General features: G+C 36.9%; 1 protein-coding gene across 1 annotated transcript in view; it reads right to left on the bottom strand.

Moving 5' to 3' along the window:
- Positions 1-3,646: 3,646 nt before the first annotated feature.
- The window catches only part of YTHDF2 (YTH N6-methyladenosine RNA binding protein 2), a 28,932-nt gene continuing 16,718 nt past the window's right edge, over positions 3,647-15,860 (bottom strand). The window contains exon 5 of the mRNA XM_028511243.2: positions 3,647-4,759. Coding sequence (XP_028367044.1) covers positions 4,736-4,759 — 24 coding nt within the window. The 3' untranslated portion in view covers positions 3,647-4,735. The remainder of the gene's footprint in view (positions 4,760-15,860) is intronic.

Below are 15,860 nucleotides of genomic sequence, written 5' to 3'. Positions count from 1 at the left end.
TGTGAAGGTAAGGGGTTTGGCCCAAGGGAGGTTTTTTGTACAGGTGCAAAAGCAATGGTAGACACCATCTTGAACCCAGTGTTTCTCTCAGTGAAAGTATCCACCTGATTGGGACAGGAAAGAAGCATACTAAAATGAAATGATAAGCAGAGCAGGCCTGCAGGCTGCCAACAGCTAGAGCTGGCAGGGCTGCGTAAGTATGGAGAGAATCAGGTTAGCAGGAGAGTTCTGACCTCCAGCAAGCTCGAAGGTGCAGCCTGAACATGCAGCACCAACTGGACAGCATGTGCAGCTGTCCAGTTGGTGCTGGAAAGTGAAAGGGCAACCCTATGCTCCATATAGCCCATCCCCAACCCACAGGCGGGGCTACAGAACCAGTGCTGGAAATCTGGAAGCAGAGGCCTGCAGGCTTGTGGGACCTCCAGTGCACTTAATCTGGCTGTAGGTGGCTTATCTGCCTAGGAGAGCTGAAGCTATAAAGCTTTTGATGTGCAGAACCAGCGGCTGTAGTTAAGTATTACAGTTCCAAAGAAAGGCTTCTCAGGGGTAAGGAGTTTCACCAGCTGCCCAAACATCACTAGCAATGAGTTATAAGAAATTGGGTACTTCCTAAAGCTAAGAATAAGGACTATAAAATGACCTTATCAAATCTGAATCCTAGGGACACTTTAACTCATTTTCAGAAAGAAAGGTCCTATGTTCATGAGACCATATTTCACATAAATGATTTTTAAAACAAAGGTCAAAATAAGTGGCACTATTCTAGTGCTATATATTTCTTCCATAATGACCATTTACCTTCTCACAGATAGAAAAAGCTCTGAACCCTTAAAATAGTTTTGATGGGGTAGAAACCAGGGCTTTCAACATTTTGAGTTTCTATCTACCAGACTACAGCTAAGAATTACAAAATGGTACAAGCCAAAGCACACTCAGTGGGCCTCACTCTCGGTGAAGTATTATGCTAAGTTAAAGCTCTCTCCATAACTCCAGAAGATTCATATATAATAATGCTGTAAAAGAAAGAAAGCAGTTAGGTGTTTGGGTTAAGCTAAATAACCCTACCTCTATTAGTAATGAAACTCTACTTTAGTAATCTTGCAATTTACAGAATTGCTTTTAAAGAAAAATCAAGGAATGGTGCCTAAATATTTTCCAATAAAAGGAACCTTTGTTCCTTGGAGAAGTGAAGCTGGAGCAGGGAAAATACAGAACTATCCAAGAACATCTTGTAGTACCAGAAAAGGGCTCCAAAAAATGTTGGAGCAGTCAAAAAGAGAGCCAACTTGAAGGAACTCCCAATGGCCAAAGCTGAACAATTTGAGCAACAAAATAAATGGCAGCACTGACCCATGGAGTAAAAATATCCCTGAGTCCATACTGATACAACAACTGAATAAAATGGGAAGAGAGGACAGCTTCTCCTTACAAAATTCTAATTATATGAATATGGAGGGAATAATAGACAGTGAACTAACATTTGGCAAATGCCACTTGCTGTAAGTAATAACAATCCAAAGATGTCAAAATAGTGAACCAACGATTGATAGTTTTAAAGTATATGCTCCATGAGTTACTCATTATTTACAAAGGGAAAACCAGTAACTTTACAATGGAGAGACCCAGCAGTCACTACCTTAACCAAGTGACCAAAGTTAATATCACCAGTAATGAGACATAGACATCACGTATCCTCATATAATGCACTGAGAAAAGCACATGACTTTTGTGTAGTCTTCCCCCAAAATAACCTCAATCTAATAATGAAAAAATATCAGACAAATCCAAGGAGCATTCCATAAAAAAAAAAACTGGCCAGTACTCACTAAAATTGTCAAAATCACAAAAGGGGGCCATTAAAGAACTCACAGGCCAGAGGCCTGGGACAACTAAATGCATGTGGGATCTTGGATTGGATGCTGAGTTTAAAAAAAAACATTCCTTAGACAACTGGCACAATACAAATAAAATCTGTAGATTAGTAGTACTGTTTTTTGTAATTGTACTATGGTTATGTAAAATATTAACATTTGGAAGAAGCTGAGTAAAAGGTTGAGAAACTTTACATATTCTTTTTGCAAAAGTCTAAAATTATTCCAAAGAAAGATTTTACAAAACAGCCCTGGCCAGGTAGCTCAGTTGGTTAGTGTCGTCCCAATACGTCAAGGTTGCGGATTCAATCCCTGGTCAGGGCACATGCAAGAATCAACCAATGAATGCGTAACTCGTGAAACAACAAATTAATGTTTCTCTCTTCCTTCCTCTCTAAAATTGGTAATTTTTTAAAATTTTGAAAATTTTCAAAAAACGGAACATGCTGGGAAGATAGCCAATTAAATGTAACTAAGGTGAAATTCAGTGAATGTATAATACATTTTGTTTATATTAAAGGTCAAAATTCTTTGAATTGACACAGATCAAATATGGTGAGATTATTCAATTTTCCCTCATCTTACACGAAGAAAAGTAAACAAGCATGGCTATTCAAAGTTTTACATTCACAAATGACAACAGAACAAACCACTGAGGACAAATAGTCAAAAGTTAACAATTTCCACTGGCAAAAATTGTGGTTAGCAAGTTAAGAGCTGTGTTTGGAGTCTTCACCAAATCAATTTTTGGGCCAAACTCTTAAGAGTGAACAACATAGTCTTAACTTTTTACACTACAGAAAATGCCAGTATGGTTTTGGGTTTTTTTTTTTTCAAATACACAATCCAACATCCTGACGCACACCCTTGTCCCCCTCCCCCACAACCCAAACACTCAGGAAGAGCTGGGTAAGCAGCTTTGTTAGGGGCTCCAAATTCCTTTCAGTTTGCACCCAAAGCCATACTAGTTCTATGTGACATGAAAACAAAGACTGGGAAGCAATCAACTTGAATACAAGGTAGGGAAATCTAGGTAAAATTGCTTTTGTATTTGTTTTTCTCAGGATATTTTCCTTTTGAAGGTGAAATAGTAAGCCATGGGAGTCCTCTAAAAGCCACAAAAATAAGAACTAAAATTGATAATGCTGTTACATTTCTCATTTGGAGACTGGGCATCTTCAAACTGATGAAAGCACAAATGACTCCCCAGTTTCGGGGAAACTATTTCAAAAAACTTGGAAAAAGAGGATATGTAAGTATATTGTACTGTGCCTTAGATAGGCAGAGAAAAGTTCTCAACCTCAAGTGTCAACTGTAATGCTAATGACACACCTGCAGTTAATAATTTTATCACACCCCTGATCTAGGAGCCTGGACTGTGTACACTAGGGTGAGCAAATCATCTGAAAGCAAAACACAATCCAACAGTATTAAAACCCATTTTCAGAACCCTTTCTTATTATAGAAGTTTTCACACATTTAACTCCCCAACACAGGGATAGTATAAGGGCTAAAAATCTTTAAGGCAGAGAGGCCCCAACTCTTAGAAAATGTATAGGGGTACATCAAATATCATTAAGATTATATGGTTCACAAAGATCTAAACCCACTGAAATTTCTTATTCTTGGACCTGCATCCATGCGGAATGCTGTCTAAATAAGCCACATTTCAGATTAAACACTTACATCCTTGACACCAGGACTCAGTCTATTTCTCATGCAATTATCTGGCCAGGTGTCTACAGAGTAAGCACAGTGACTGGCACCTAATAAGCACTTACAATCAAATATTTATTGAATGACTTAGCAGTGGTTCTACCTTCTCTGGGAATTACGCAGAAACAAAGCATTATAAATTTTGGCCCAACTTGCTTTGCAGAGGTCATGGTTATCTAGCCCTGGGCACAAAAGCAAACCTGAACTATTTCATCTCAGCAGACTTTCTTAAAATAGTTGCCGTTTCATTTCTTCAAACTCCTTACACTCCAAATCTTTCACAAAATATACCAGACTCAAATAATACTAATAAATGGTACTAAAAGTGATGCTCAACAGGATCTCACGTTTATTGAGAAGTGATTAATGGTAAAAAGAAAGGCAATGCCCTTTCCTCATTGGCTGAACAAGAAACTGAAGAAACATTCACTACACGTTTTACAATATTTTTCTCTTCCAAAATGCATTTCTGTAAACAAGTTTTTACCACTGTTCTTAGCTGTGAAATGAAATTAATCCTGACTTAATCAGTTATAATGTACAATAACAGAACATTTCTTAGGACTCCTAGTATTTTACTCTGAGTAACAAAGGGTCAGAGAAAATGAACCACCCTTAAAGACACAACCTTGGGATAACACTGTTAAATTCTCCAAGGCAAAAATTCTTCATAAAAATGTTCTTCCAGTTCGGAAGGGAAAAACCAAATTTCCACTTTCTGGGTTGGAGGCCCATGCCTTTGAAACTCAGGTGTTCTCCAAGTGCAAATGTCAAAATGGGGGGAGGAAAGGGTTTAAAAATTAGAGAAAACTGTATGCACTTACGGACTTTAAAATCCGAAAAACATAGTAAAAAGACAAAAAAACCAAAGCATTATGCTCTGAAATCACAACCAAAGCCAAAATAAAAGGGACATTTTTCACCTAAACTACCTAGAGGGATTTTTTTAGTTTTTTCTTTTTCTTTTTTTTTCATTTTCCAGTTAAGTCCTATGTCTTTTGTGAAATTCCAATACTTAAACTGCAAGTCTGCAATCGTCTCTGAAGTCAATGAAATTAAGAAAAAAGTCCTAATTCTCTTGAAGGTCATTTTTTTCCTCTTAGGATATGCAGATGCAACCGTTGCTGTGGTCTGTGCAGAACTGCCTTTTATTTTCCACGACCTTGACGTTCCTAAAGGTTAAAAATAAATCAAAATGGTTAGTTAAAACTTATCTGAGTATGCTTAAGAATTAAAACTTCACACAATAACTCAATAAAAACTTAGTAACTTGTGCTAGATAGAATATTCTCCACCAATAAAAATTGACTTCTACTTCTTCCCCCCAAAATATGAGCCTAACAGAAACAATACACGTAAGTATAGTATAATAAAAAAGACCAAACAGTTCTAGAGTCATCCCATTCTAGGCCCAGAGCCTTAGATATATTTATAAGGCTCAATTTCCTTTTTTTTTTTTGTACAGTGAGGATATATATCTGTCACAGAGCTGTGGGGGAATTAATGAACCGACTTACAGAAGGCTCTTAGTTCACAAGATACGAGAAAATTATCCTCTTCTCCTAGAGTGACTAAAATCCAATTAAGAAATGGAGTTTGAAAACTGACTACGATACTGAAGTTTCCCCTAAAACAGCTCATTTTTTTTTAAGACTTATAAATTCTTAAAGAGAGGGGAAGAAAGGGAGAGAAACATCAATGTGTGAGAGAAACATCGAATCACTGCCTCTCACATGCCCCCAACTGGGGACCTAGCCTGCAACTCAGGCATGTGTCCTGACTGGTAACAGAATCTGCAACTTTTCAATTCACTGGCTAGTACTCAATCCACTGAGCCACACCAGTCATGGAAAAACGCTCATTTCTTATTAAGAATCATTCTTTATAAGCCTTTCATTAATCTATTCTAGACTGTTTTCCATGTCACATATTCATGTATTGAAATTTTTAAAAATATGACTCAAAAAAAAAAAAAGTGTTGCAGGCTCAATTCCCAGTCAGGGTACATGCCTGGGTTGCAGGCCATGACCCCCAGCAACCACACATTGATGTTTCTCTCCCTCCCTCCCTCTCCCTCCCTCTCTCCCTCCCTCTCTCTCTCTCTCTCTCCCCCTCCCCTCTCTAAAAATAAATAAAATCTTTAAAAAATATATATGACTCAATTCACATGCCTTTTAACAGCAAAAGCCTTAACTGGTTAAGAGCACAAGCCGACCTTACACTTGATTCCTCAATCTAACTTGGGTAGAGCTACTGGTTCCCTTTATGCTATGCTAATTATGGTTCTAAAGTTGAATATGATTCCTACTAAAGTGCCCAGCAACTAGCACTTATGGGCTTCCATGTTCTAGGCACTAAATAATGATATTCGTAACACCCCACAAAGATTATGTTATTCCTGCTTCAGAGGTCAGAAAACAAAAGCTCAGAAAAAAATACTTAACCAAGGTTACCGAACTAAGACCTCAGATTCAAACCTAGGGCTATATGGCTTTTTATATACTGTGTTATTACAAATATTTATGTTAAAGTCATAGTCAACAAAGCTAAGTGAGGCTTTGTGGTGAAATGACTCCCCTAAAACAAAAATGCTCCATGGATAAAAAAAAAAAAAACAGTAAAGCCCTGGCTGATGTGGCTCAGTGGATTGAGCGCCAGCTTCGGCACTCAAACCAGAAGATCACCGGTTCGATTCCCAGTCAGGGGGCACATGCCTGGGTTGCCAGCCAGCACCCCAGTTGGGAGCATGTGAGAGGCAACCAGTCAATCTCTCTCTCACACATTGATGTTCCTCTCCCTCTTCTTCTCCCTTTCCTTCTCTCTAAAACTAAGTAAACAAAGTCTTAAAAAAAAAACCAACAGTAAATTATTCAGAAAGAGTTCTCTTTTTTCATGTCTCACTTCACAAGGATAAACTCACCAACGTACCTCAATATGGAATATTGTTTTTTTAAATAAATTTTGAAACTTCAAATTCAATAAAATTTAAGAGCTCACCCACACACTGTCTCTCTGGAAATCAACCTCCATTCAATAAGAAGAAAAAAAGGTTCAGTCACACATAAGAGATTTCAAAAAAAAAATTTAAGATTTTATTTATATTTAGAGAGAGGGGAAGGGCGGAAGACAGGGAGAGAAACATCAATGTTTGGCGTGATCAATGTGTGGCAATCAATGTGTGGTTGCCTCTCATGTGCCCCCTTACTGGGAGCCTGGCCTGCAACCCAGGCATGTGCCCTGACTGGGAATCAAATCAGTGACCCCTTGGTTCGTAGGCTGGCACTCAACCCACTGAGCCACACCAGCCAGAGCAAATTTTTTTAATTTGTTGATTTTTAGTGGGGAAGTGGGGAGGGGGAGGGAAAGAGAGAGAAAAAGAAACACAAACAAACAAAAAAACATACACTTGTTGCTCCACCTATCCCATGCATGCACTGGTTGATTCCTTTATGTGCCCCAACAGGGGATCAGATCTGCAGCCCTGCTGCGTGGGAACAACGCTCCAATTAAATGAGCTTCCTGGCCGGGGCTCAAAAGTTTTAATATTCCTGGACTACAGTATTAGACGCTTTTCCCCCTTTCTATATGTTCACCCAAAGTTTTGATAATATATTATTAACAATAGAAAAATTACAATTTAAAAAGATCTCTAGAGTTGACCAAACTCAAACTTTCAATAGCACCTTGCTTCTCACATAAATTTTAAACTCATATACCTTGGGTTTTGTTGTTCATAACTTGGAGGGACACCATTCTCACCTCTCTTCTATTAATGATCAATATCTACCTGTGGCTTTAGGAAATCTAGATTCCGGTGTGTTTCTTGATTAAATTTTGTTCCTATGCTTTTATTACTCTTCAAGTCAAGAATGTCTGGCCTTCTGTCCTTCAATGTAAAGTTCAAAACATTCCCTTCTTTGAGACCTTCTTAACCCCTGAAGCTTTCAATGTCCTTTCAAATCTGCATCCACAATTGAAAATTAAATTGCATTGTCTTGTTTCGTGTAAAATTAGTCCCAATTCAATCAAAAGCTTCTTGAAAGCAAAGAACAGGTCTTCAACTAACCTCACTCACAAACTACTTATGAAATTAACAATGAATAATAGGCTACAATCAACTTTTAAATAAACTCTAGTTCCTATATATATAATATATATATATAATATATATATAATATATATATTATATATATATTATATATACATATAATATATATAATCATTATGTTGTGTACCTTAAATTAATACAATGTTATATATGTCAATTACATTCCAACAAAACTGGAAAAATAGTTTGCCTATTATCTTTTAATGTAATATAACCCCAGGGGTACCAATTAAATGTATATGCCCCAAACTGTACAGATAAAAAAAAGAAAACCCAGGCTCTGCCAAATCTGTTCCTACCTAAGAAACATGCTTATATTTTAAGATCAGCAAGATTAATAACAGCCATTGAGAACAGCTGGAAGAAATTCGAAAGAGCCTTGTGTAGTAATAACACATACTGCATTGACTCGTTTTAAAACAAAAATTTGTTCCTCTTTAGGGGCTACCAAGTCTACAACTACCTGTATTCATTTTGCCTCAAACATAACAATCATAAAACTATTTCTGAATCTTAACTACACAATGATACCATAAAGGCAGGTACAACCTGTGCCCTAATGTAAACTTGTATGCCAGACGTTTATTTTAAATTACGCAAATTACATACAAACAAATGGCATCAGCCACCTTAATCTCTTGCTCAACATCAAGAAAACATCACACTGGTACAATTCAGCAAGCTGACTAAACTGCTCTTCAAACCCTATGTATACTATATACTCTTCTAATACATAGGTACTTTTCACTCAAAGGAAGCATTTTATGGCTTCTCTTTGACATATCCAAATTGCCAACATCACTGTTCTTGCACTTTCGAGCCACTATTAAGTAAAATAAGGGTGACTTGAACGCAAGCACTGTGATACCGTGACGGCCGACTGTCTTGATCTTTTTTTAAACTTTATTTTTCTATTACAGTTAACATTCAATATTATTTTGTATTAGTTTTAGGTGTATGACACAGTGATAACATAATCATATACTTTACAAAGTGCTGCCCCCCAATTATTTCTAGTACGCACCTGGCACCATACTGTTATTCCCTATGCTGTACCTCCTCTGTGACTATTCCATAACTAGCAACCTGTACTTAATTCCTTTATCATTTTCACCGAGTCTTCCAGTCTCCTCTCCCCTCTGGCAACCATCAGTCTGTTCAATTTTGTTTTTATTTTGTTCTTTAGATTCCACATATAAGTGAAATCACATGGTATTTGTCTTTCTCTGACTGACTTACTTCACTTAGCATACACAATACCTCTGGGATCATCCATGCTGTGACAGTCAATTTTATAACCAAGTCAGCTATTAAGTGGCTAATGTGTGTGTTGGGTCTTAGCATACACAGTATGGATACCCTGAACAAAGGGATGATTCATATGCCCTCCAGGAAAGAGTGGAACAGCATGAGATTTCATCACACTACTCAGAACAGTGTTACGCAATCTGAAACATATATTTTTGTTTCTGGAATTTTCCATTTAATATTTTTGGACTGTAGCTGACTGCAGATAATGGAAACTATGGAAAAACAAAACCATAGCTATGAGGGGCTACTGTACAGTTTTGATGTATACACAAAATAAACTTCATTTAGAAAAAATAAATGTAACATTCATCTCAGAGATTATAAAGATACTTAAGTATTCACATCATACTATCTTGAAAGTAATATTTAGCACCCTTTAAAAAATGTACATGATTCACAAGATTTTAAATACTAGATTAAATTTATAAACATTTATTTTCATTCAAAAATATAAACTGGAAACAGGAATCAATAGGACCTGCTTGAAAGGCCTCCCACTGCCCAAATCTGTGACAATTTGAGCATTATATAACCCTTAATGATAAGTATACAACTATTATAGTGATATATGAAACAGGTAAGAATTAGCAATGGATGCTAAAACTAAAGGGTGAAAATGTGATAAGGAATGAGGCATTTATATATATAGTCTCGAACTATTTTCCTACTTGTTAAAAAATAGCTTCACAGTGAAGAACCTGGTGAACCCCTTAACCAAGAGATCAAAGTTAGTATTACCAATAATGGTGTAAACACATCTTAAACCTCCCTAGTGTGATTCACTGAGGAAAAAGTTACTTATGTATAGTATCCCTGCCAGAGAAGCGTATTCTGAATATACCTAATAAGAAAACCTTAGACAAATCGAAGGACATTCTACAAAAATAAATAGCATATACTCTACAGAAATTTCAATGTCAGAAACAAAAGAGGGCAGGATGTGGGTAATGTGTATAACCACTGCAAATTAAGAAACTAAAAAGACATGAAAACTAAAAAATCCTGTACTGGAACCTGGACCATGAAAATAACTGCTATCAAAAACATTAAGTCTACTGGTAAAATATGAACAAGATCTATTGGCTAGATAATAGTATTGTGTCAGTGATGAATGTTCTGATTTTAATAACTGCACTATGGTTATTATGTAGCATGTTCTTAGAAACACAGCAACATGTTTAGGAGAAAAGGGCATAATGTCTGGAACTTACTCTCGGATGGTTCAGAAAAAATTACACACACACATCCAAAAAGCAAATGTGGAAAACATTACTTTAGTAAATCTGGATGAAGACTACATGGAAGTTCTTTGCACTATTCTTGAAATTTCTGTTTAAAATTATTTCAAAACAGAAAGTTAATAAAATGGGGTATAACAGTTTTCAATTAATTCTTCTGCAAAAGCTGACTGTATTAAAAAGTTACCTTAGCCTTGGCTGGTGTGGCTCAGTGGATTAAGTGTTGGCCTGGGAACCAAAGGGTCGCTGGTTTGATTCCCAGTCAGGGCACATGCCTGGGTTGCAGGCCAGGTCCCCAGTAGGGGGCATGCGAGAAGCAACACACAATGACGTTTCTCTCCCCCTCTCTCTCCCTCCCTTCCCTTCTCCCTAAAAAAATGAATAAGTAAAATCTTTTTTAAAAAGTTATCTTTAAAGACAAGTTATTGGCCCTGGTTGGGTAGCTCAATTGGTTCGTACATCATCCCCATACACCAAGGTTGACAGTTCAATCCCTAGTTGGGACAAATCAACCAATGAATGCACAAGATAAGTGAAACAACAAATCAACATTGATTCACCCCATCCTTTCCTCACTCTCTAAAAATCAATAAAAATGTTAAGACATGAAAAGAGTTATCTTAAACAATTCATAAAACCTTAAAATGTGTTATTTCCTCAGACCTACATTAGAAGTCATAAAACACAAGGATGTTTTAGCAAAATAATTAAAGTACCTAGTAATGATTTCTTACAAGTCTTTTAGAATGAGAAAAGAATACAGAGAAGGTTCTAACACAAGGATCATTATTTTTAACCACTTTTGGACATTAAAACCTTGTAGATTTCTATGAAAGACTTACCTTATGGCAGATTTTCTTTCACAAAATTCCTGTTACCACTGGGAACAATTCTACTAAATACTTTGACAATTTATGGTCAGAGGGCTTCACCTATATAGGTCAGCTGTATGACATTTCTAATCAACCAGTCATATTTTGGTAAAATTTAATAAACAAAATGCGGGAAAGTGGAGGGAAGGGGAGAGGGAATGAGAATGATGATGAATATACAGTAAAGGGAAAAGAGCAGAATGACACATAAAAATAAACTTGGATCATTAATGGGTCCAAGTCCCAGCCAGAACTGCCATAAGCACAACATAATGTGTGTCTGTTGGACACTCCAGCTTTTATACATGAAGATGCTACTGACTCATCATCGTAGCAAGGGAAATAGTATGGCAAGCTGGACTCCCCTATAGTGTTGTCATGTGGAGCCCGCCTACCACTTTTTAACTAGTACTCCTAGAACCGTGTGCAAGGCAACTACAGTGAGGTCCGCAGTAGGAACAGGCAGAGTAGCCAGTCCAGGTTAAGCTCCTGCCACAGACTGGCTACTCACAGGTGCAAAGAGGTAAGCATAAGATCTTCAAGAGCAAACACAAAAACTGTAAGTCTTATTTGTTAACCAAAAAAACAGCCCAAATGCTAAAAAGAAGGGAAGATGTATGCATTCCTAAGGCTTGAGGATGTAATGGCATAAACAAAGAGGGGGAAATAGCAGAGCAAGACTTTACTCTCACATCCCATTCTAAAATTTCTAGTAGGACACTCATCCTAACCTTGAAATCAGCCCACGACCTCAAAAAGAACAGTAGAGAGATTAAATAAACAATCTTAAGAAATAAATATTTTAAGATATAAGAAACTATAAACAGGGGAGTTTCTAGCCCTCAATATGTGGTCCTCAGAGGTTAATACCTACACTATCCACCCACCCCGCCTCCCCATTTTATATCTGTAATTATAAAATACAAAACTTCTGTCTCTAGAGGAAATACCCTAAAAGCCACAAGGTGGCAATGTTACTCAGAAGTCTGCACATTTGAAATCTCTTCCTGTAATATGTACGCTGCTGGCCCTTGAACACAGGTGATTAGGGGAACCAACCCCCAACCCCAGTCAGTCAGCTGAAGATCAACCTAACTTTTTTATGTATGTATGACTTTATTTTTTTTATTGACCTGAGAGAAAGAAACATCAATTTGTTATTCCATTTATTCATATATTCACTGGTTGCTTCTCCTATGTGCCCTGGCTGGGGATGAAACCAACAACATTGGTATATTCAATGTATAATTTCTGACTCCCCCAAAACTTTATAGCCAAAAGAGTCAACACGTGTTATAGATTTTTCCTATTTAGCTTAATATATTCTTTCTCATTTCTACTACCACTCCTCCTCCCTCCACTAAGTGGGCCATAAAACACAACTGAGGCATATTTCTATTTATTTTGGGGGTATAATTTTATCAGCTTTACTGCTGATAAATCTGCTGTTAATCCCCTCATCCCCAAATTTACTTATATGGCCCTCAACTAATTTTTCCTATGTCCTCATGAACCTTGATAGAAAAGAACACAAGTTTCAGCACCCCTGGCTAAAAAATAAGAATGTTTAGATATGCTAATATGAAAAAAAATGGATTACATTAAAATCACTTTCATTGCTTTACTTGCTTTGTATGGCTTATGCAATCAATATTTATAGTCTCTGATGCTATAAACAGAAGTTAAATGAGTCAAAGAGCAGAAAGACAGAGTTATATATAATATTCTGCTTTCCACAGGCAGAATATTTTGTGAAGGAACAAAAATACTTTCCATCAGTTCTTCAATTTAAAGCAGGGCTATAATAGTTTATAAAAATTTCTTCTCATCCCTTTTGAATTTTTCTAGGTGCAGAAATGGACAGTTAGTTGGAATGAAGTTCTGGGAACTGAAGTAGGAGCACCAAGATGAAGTAAATGCATTAATTAATAACCTTTCCTACTATCCAATCCTTTTCCAAAACTGTTAATTAGTAGCTGAGCTTCTATATACATTTCACTAAAATAGTAAGAAGTAAAAACCCTGCATAAACCACTATTTTCAGTACTTAAATAATCTGACTAGTCACAGAACTAAGGATAAGACAGATACACATAGCCTTGACCAGTGTGGCTCACTTCGTTGGCTGTCTTCCCAAAAATCGAAAGGTCACTAATTCAATTTCCAGTCAGGGCATGTGCCTGGATGGTGGGTTCAGTCCCCAGGTGGAGGCAAATGGATCAATGTTTCTCTCACATCAATGTCTCTCTTTCTCCCCCCCTTCTCCTCTCTCTAAAAATAAGTAAAAGATGGGAAGGGAGGGAGAAAGAGAGGGAGGGAAACATCAATATGTGGTTGCCTCTCACACACCTGCTACTGGGGACCTGGCCTGCAACCCACACATGTGCCCTAACTGGGAATCGATCCAGAGACCCCTTGGTTCGCAGGCTGGCACTCAATCCACTGAGCCACATGAGCCAAGGCTAAATAAAATCTTGAAAAGAAAAGAAGATGCATTAACATTTTTTGGCTTAACTAAAAGTAAATTAGAAAACATTAGTTGTCAAACCATTTTATTTGGTTTGAAAGTTTGATTATTCTCTGAATCACTCCTTGGCTCTCCAGTAAGAACTACATTTAAACTAAACTAATTTCACAATAAAACCAATTTCTCAAAACACTTCAGTATACAATTAAACAAATATGGTTTTTAATAGCCTGTCAAGTCCCACCTACTCCCAGCATGAAGATTCTACATTTGTGCCCTGTTAAGTTTGTGCTAAGGGCTGGACCCAAAAATGGAAAACCAGCAGCACAATTAAGTACCAGGCCAAAAGTTATTGAAGAATTTGATGACTAATGACATACATAATGATCTAGGAGTTCTCAAACTTTAAATACAAGTGAATCATCACCTACAGAGCTGACAGAATGCAGATTCCAAGGCCTCACCTCCAAAGACCCTCATTCACTCGACAGGTGAGAGAGGACAAGACTGCAGAGTAAGTACTCCAAGATGATAACTTGTACAAACTGAGTTAACTTCTCTTCAGTCACTTCTAATCATGTTAAGAAATACCTAGGGAATTTACTAAATAAAATTTCTAGTTTAGTAAGTCTGGGGGCAGAGTCCAGTTATCAGTGTTTTTATAAATACATTTCAGATGACTCAAAGTTTGTTTTAAATCGTTGTTACCATTTTCTGCAGTATATACTATGAAGTGTTCCACCCTGTTCCCCTCCCCATCCCTTTGCAGGCTTAAGGAACTACAAGTAACATGGCATAAATGACTGAATTACCCAAGAATGTGCTTGGGTTCCAGTTCTAGTTCTGCCACTAAAGTGAGATAATCTTTGCAGTTTGTGTAAAAAAGTGAGAGTAGGGTAGACAAAGTCCTTCCCGCTCAATTGTATAACATTATCCAGAACCATTCGAGTTCCTCCTTACTCCTGCTGCCTTAACAGCAACTTTCACAAGGTTGGGTAGAATAGACCTAATTCACTCCATTTTGATACTTGTGATGAGGGCCTAGGATTAGACCTGAGTGATCAATTAATTATGTTCTCCTCATATATCCACAAATAGGTGACTGGCTACCAGCATCAGTAGGTAATAGAACATTGTTAACTATTGTAAATGATAAATGTGAAGATTCAGCAAGGTTTAACAACAAAAAAAGCTTTGAGGCAAAATAAATTTCAGCTCTTCTATAACCTATGTCTTGAAAAAGTTATTCCTTTTTGAATAACTCTAAACTGCTGTTCATACCACAGTCCTTATTCCTCAGTTCCCTACCTGTAAAATAAAAATAATCTTACTATTCTACAGAATTATAAGGGATTAAAGAAAAGTGCCTAATATACAGACGTCCAAAAATGGCTAAGTATGTGTAAATACCCGAAAAAGGAGAAAAGAGCAGGATAAAATACCTGCAAAATGTAATAACTGTATAAACCACTTGTGTAGATAAAGAAGAAAAATGCCAAAATGAGTAGAAAAATTATAGGTGACTTTTCTTTCATTTTCTACATGTTTTATAATTTGGTTGTATTTTATAATGAAAAACAAATGCAAAGACAAAATTTGAAATACAAAATTTAGAGTGCAAATAAACTTACAAGCAAGTACTTTAGAAGTTTTATGTGTTATCCATACTGATTACCAAAAAAGTTCACATGCAGCCAAAAGCTTATGTAAGTCCACCTTTTCTAAACGGCTTCATGATTACACAAGTGATACAGCCAAATGTTTAACTCTGACATATGTATAAGAGTACTAATTACCTCATAAGAACCACCAGATATTACAACAGCAGTTAAGTGCAAATGAGTTATAAAGAGCAACTGCCTACCTCTTCCCTTCCCCCTTCATAGCTAATAGTTCAAACTTGAGTTAGCCATTTTCTTCATTTTTCCACTATCTTTTCCTATCCATCCTTCGGACCCAACTCAAACTTAAACCCAGTCTTCCATAAAAGTATCTTGATTCCATCCAAACTGGTCTTGCTATTCTTCCTCTGCACTTCAGTCTCATACTGTAAAATTAGCACCTCAATACACACCAACCTATAATGTTTAATTTATGATATCATCTCATGAACTTGGTATCCTCTCCCTATGGCTAACTGGACTTAGTTCAATGAAGAACTTTTTATTCAGCAAGGGACAAAAACCATCAGGGCACTACTTATTAAGCTAGCTGTTATAACTACAAGAATTCGGTCCAGGAGAAGTGGTAGCAACATGCAAGTTTAAACTCTATTAC

Source organism: Phyllostomus discolor, chromosome 5, assembly GCF_004126475.2.
Source record: "Phyllostomus discolor isolate MPI-MPIP mPhyDis1 chromosome 5, mPhyDis1.pri.v3, whole genome shotgun sequence".
Classification (NCBI taxonomy): domain Eukaryota; kingdom Metazoa; phylum Chordata; class Mammalia; order Chiroptera; family Phyllostomidae; genus Phyllostomus; species Phyllostomus discolor.
This window is presented reverse-complemented; position numbering and strand designations above follow the sequence as displayed.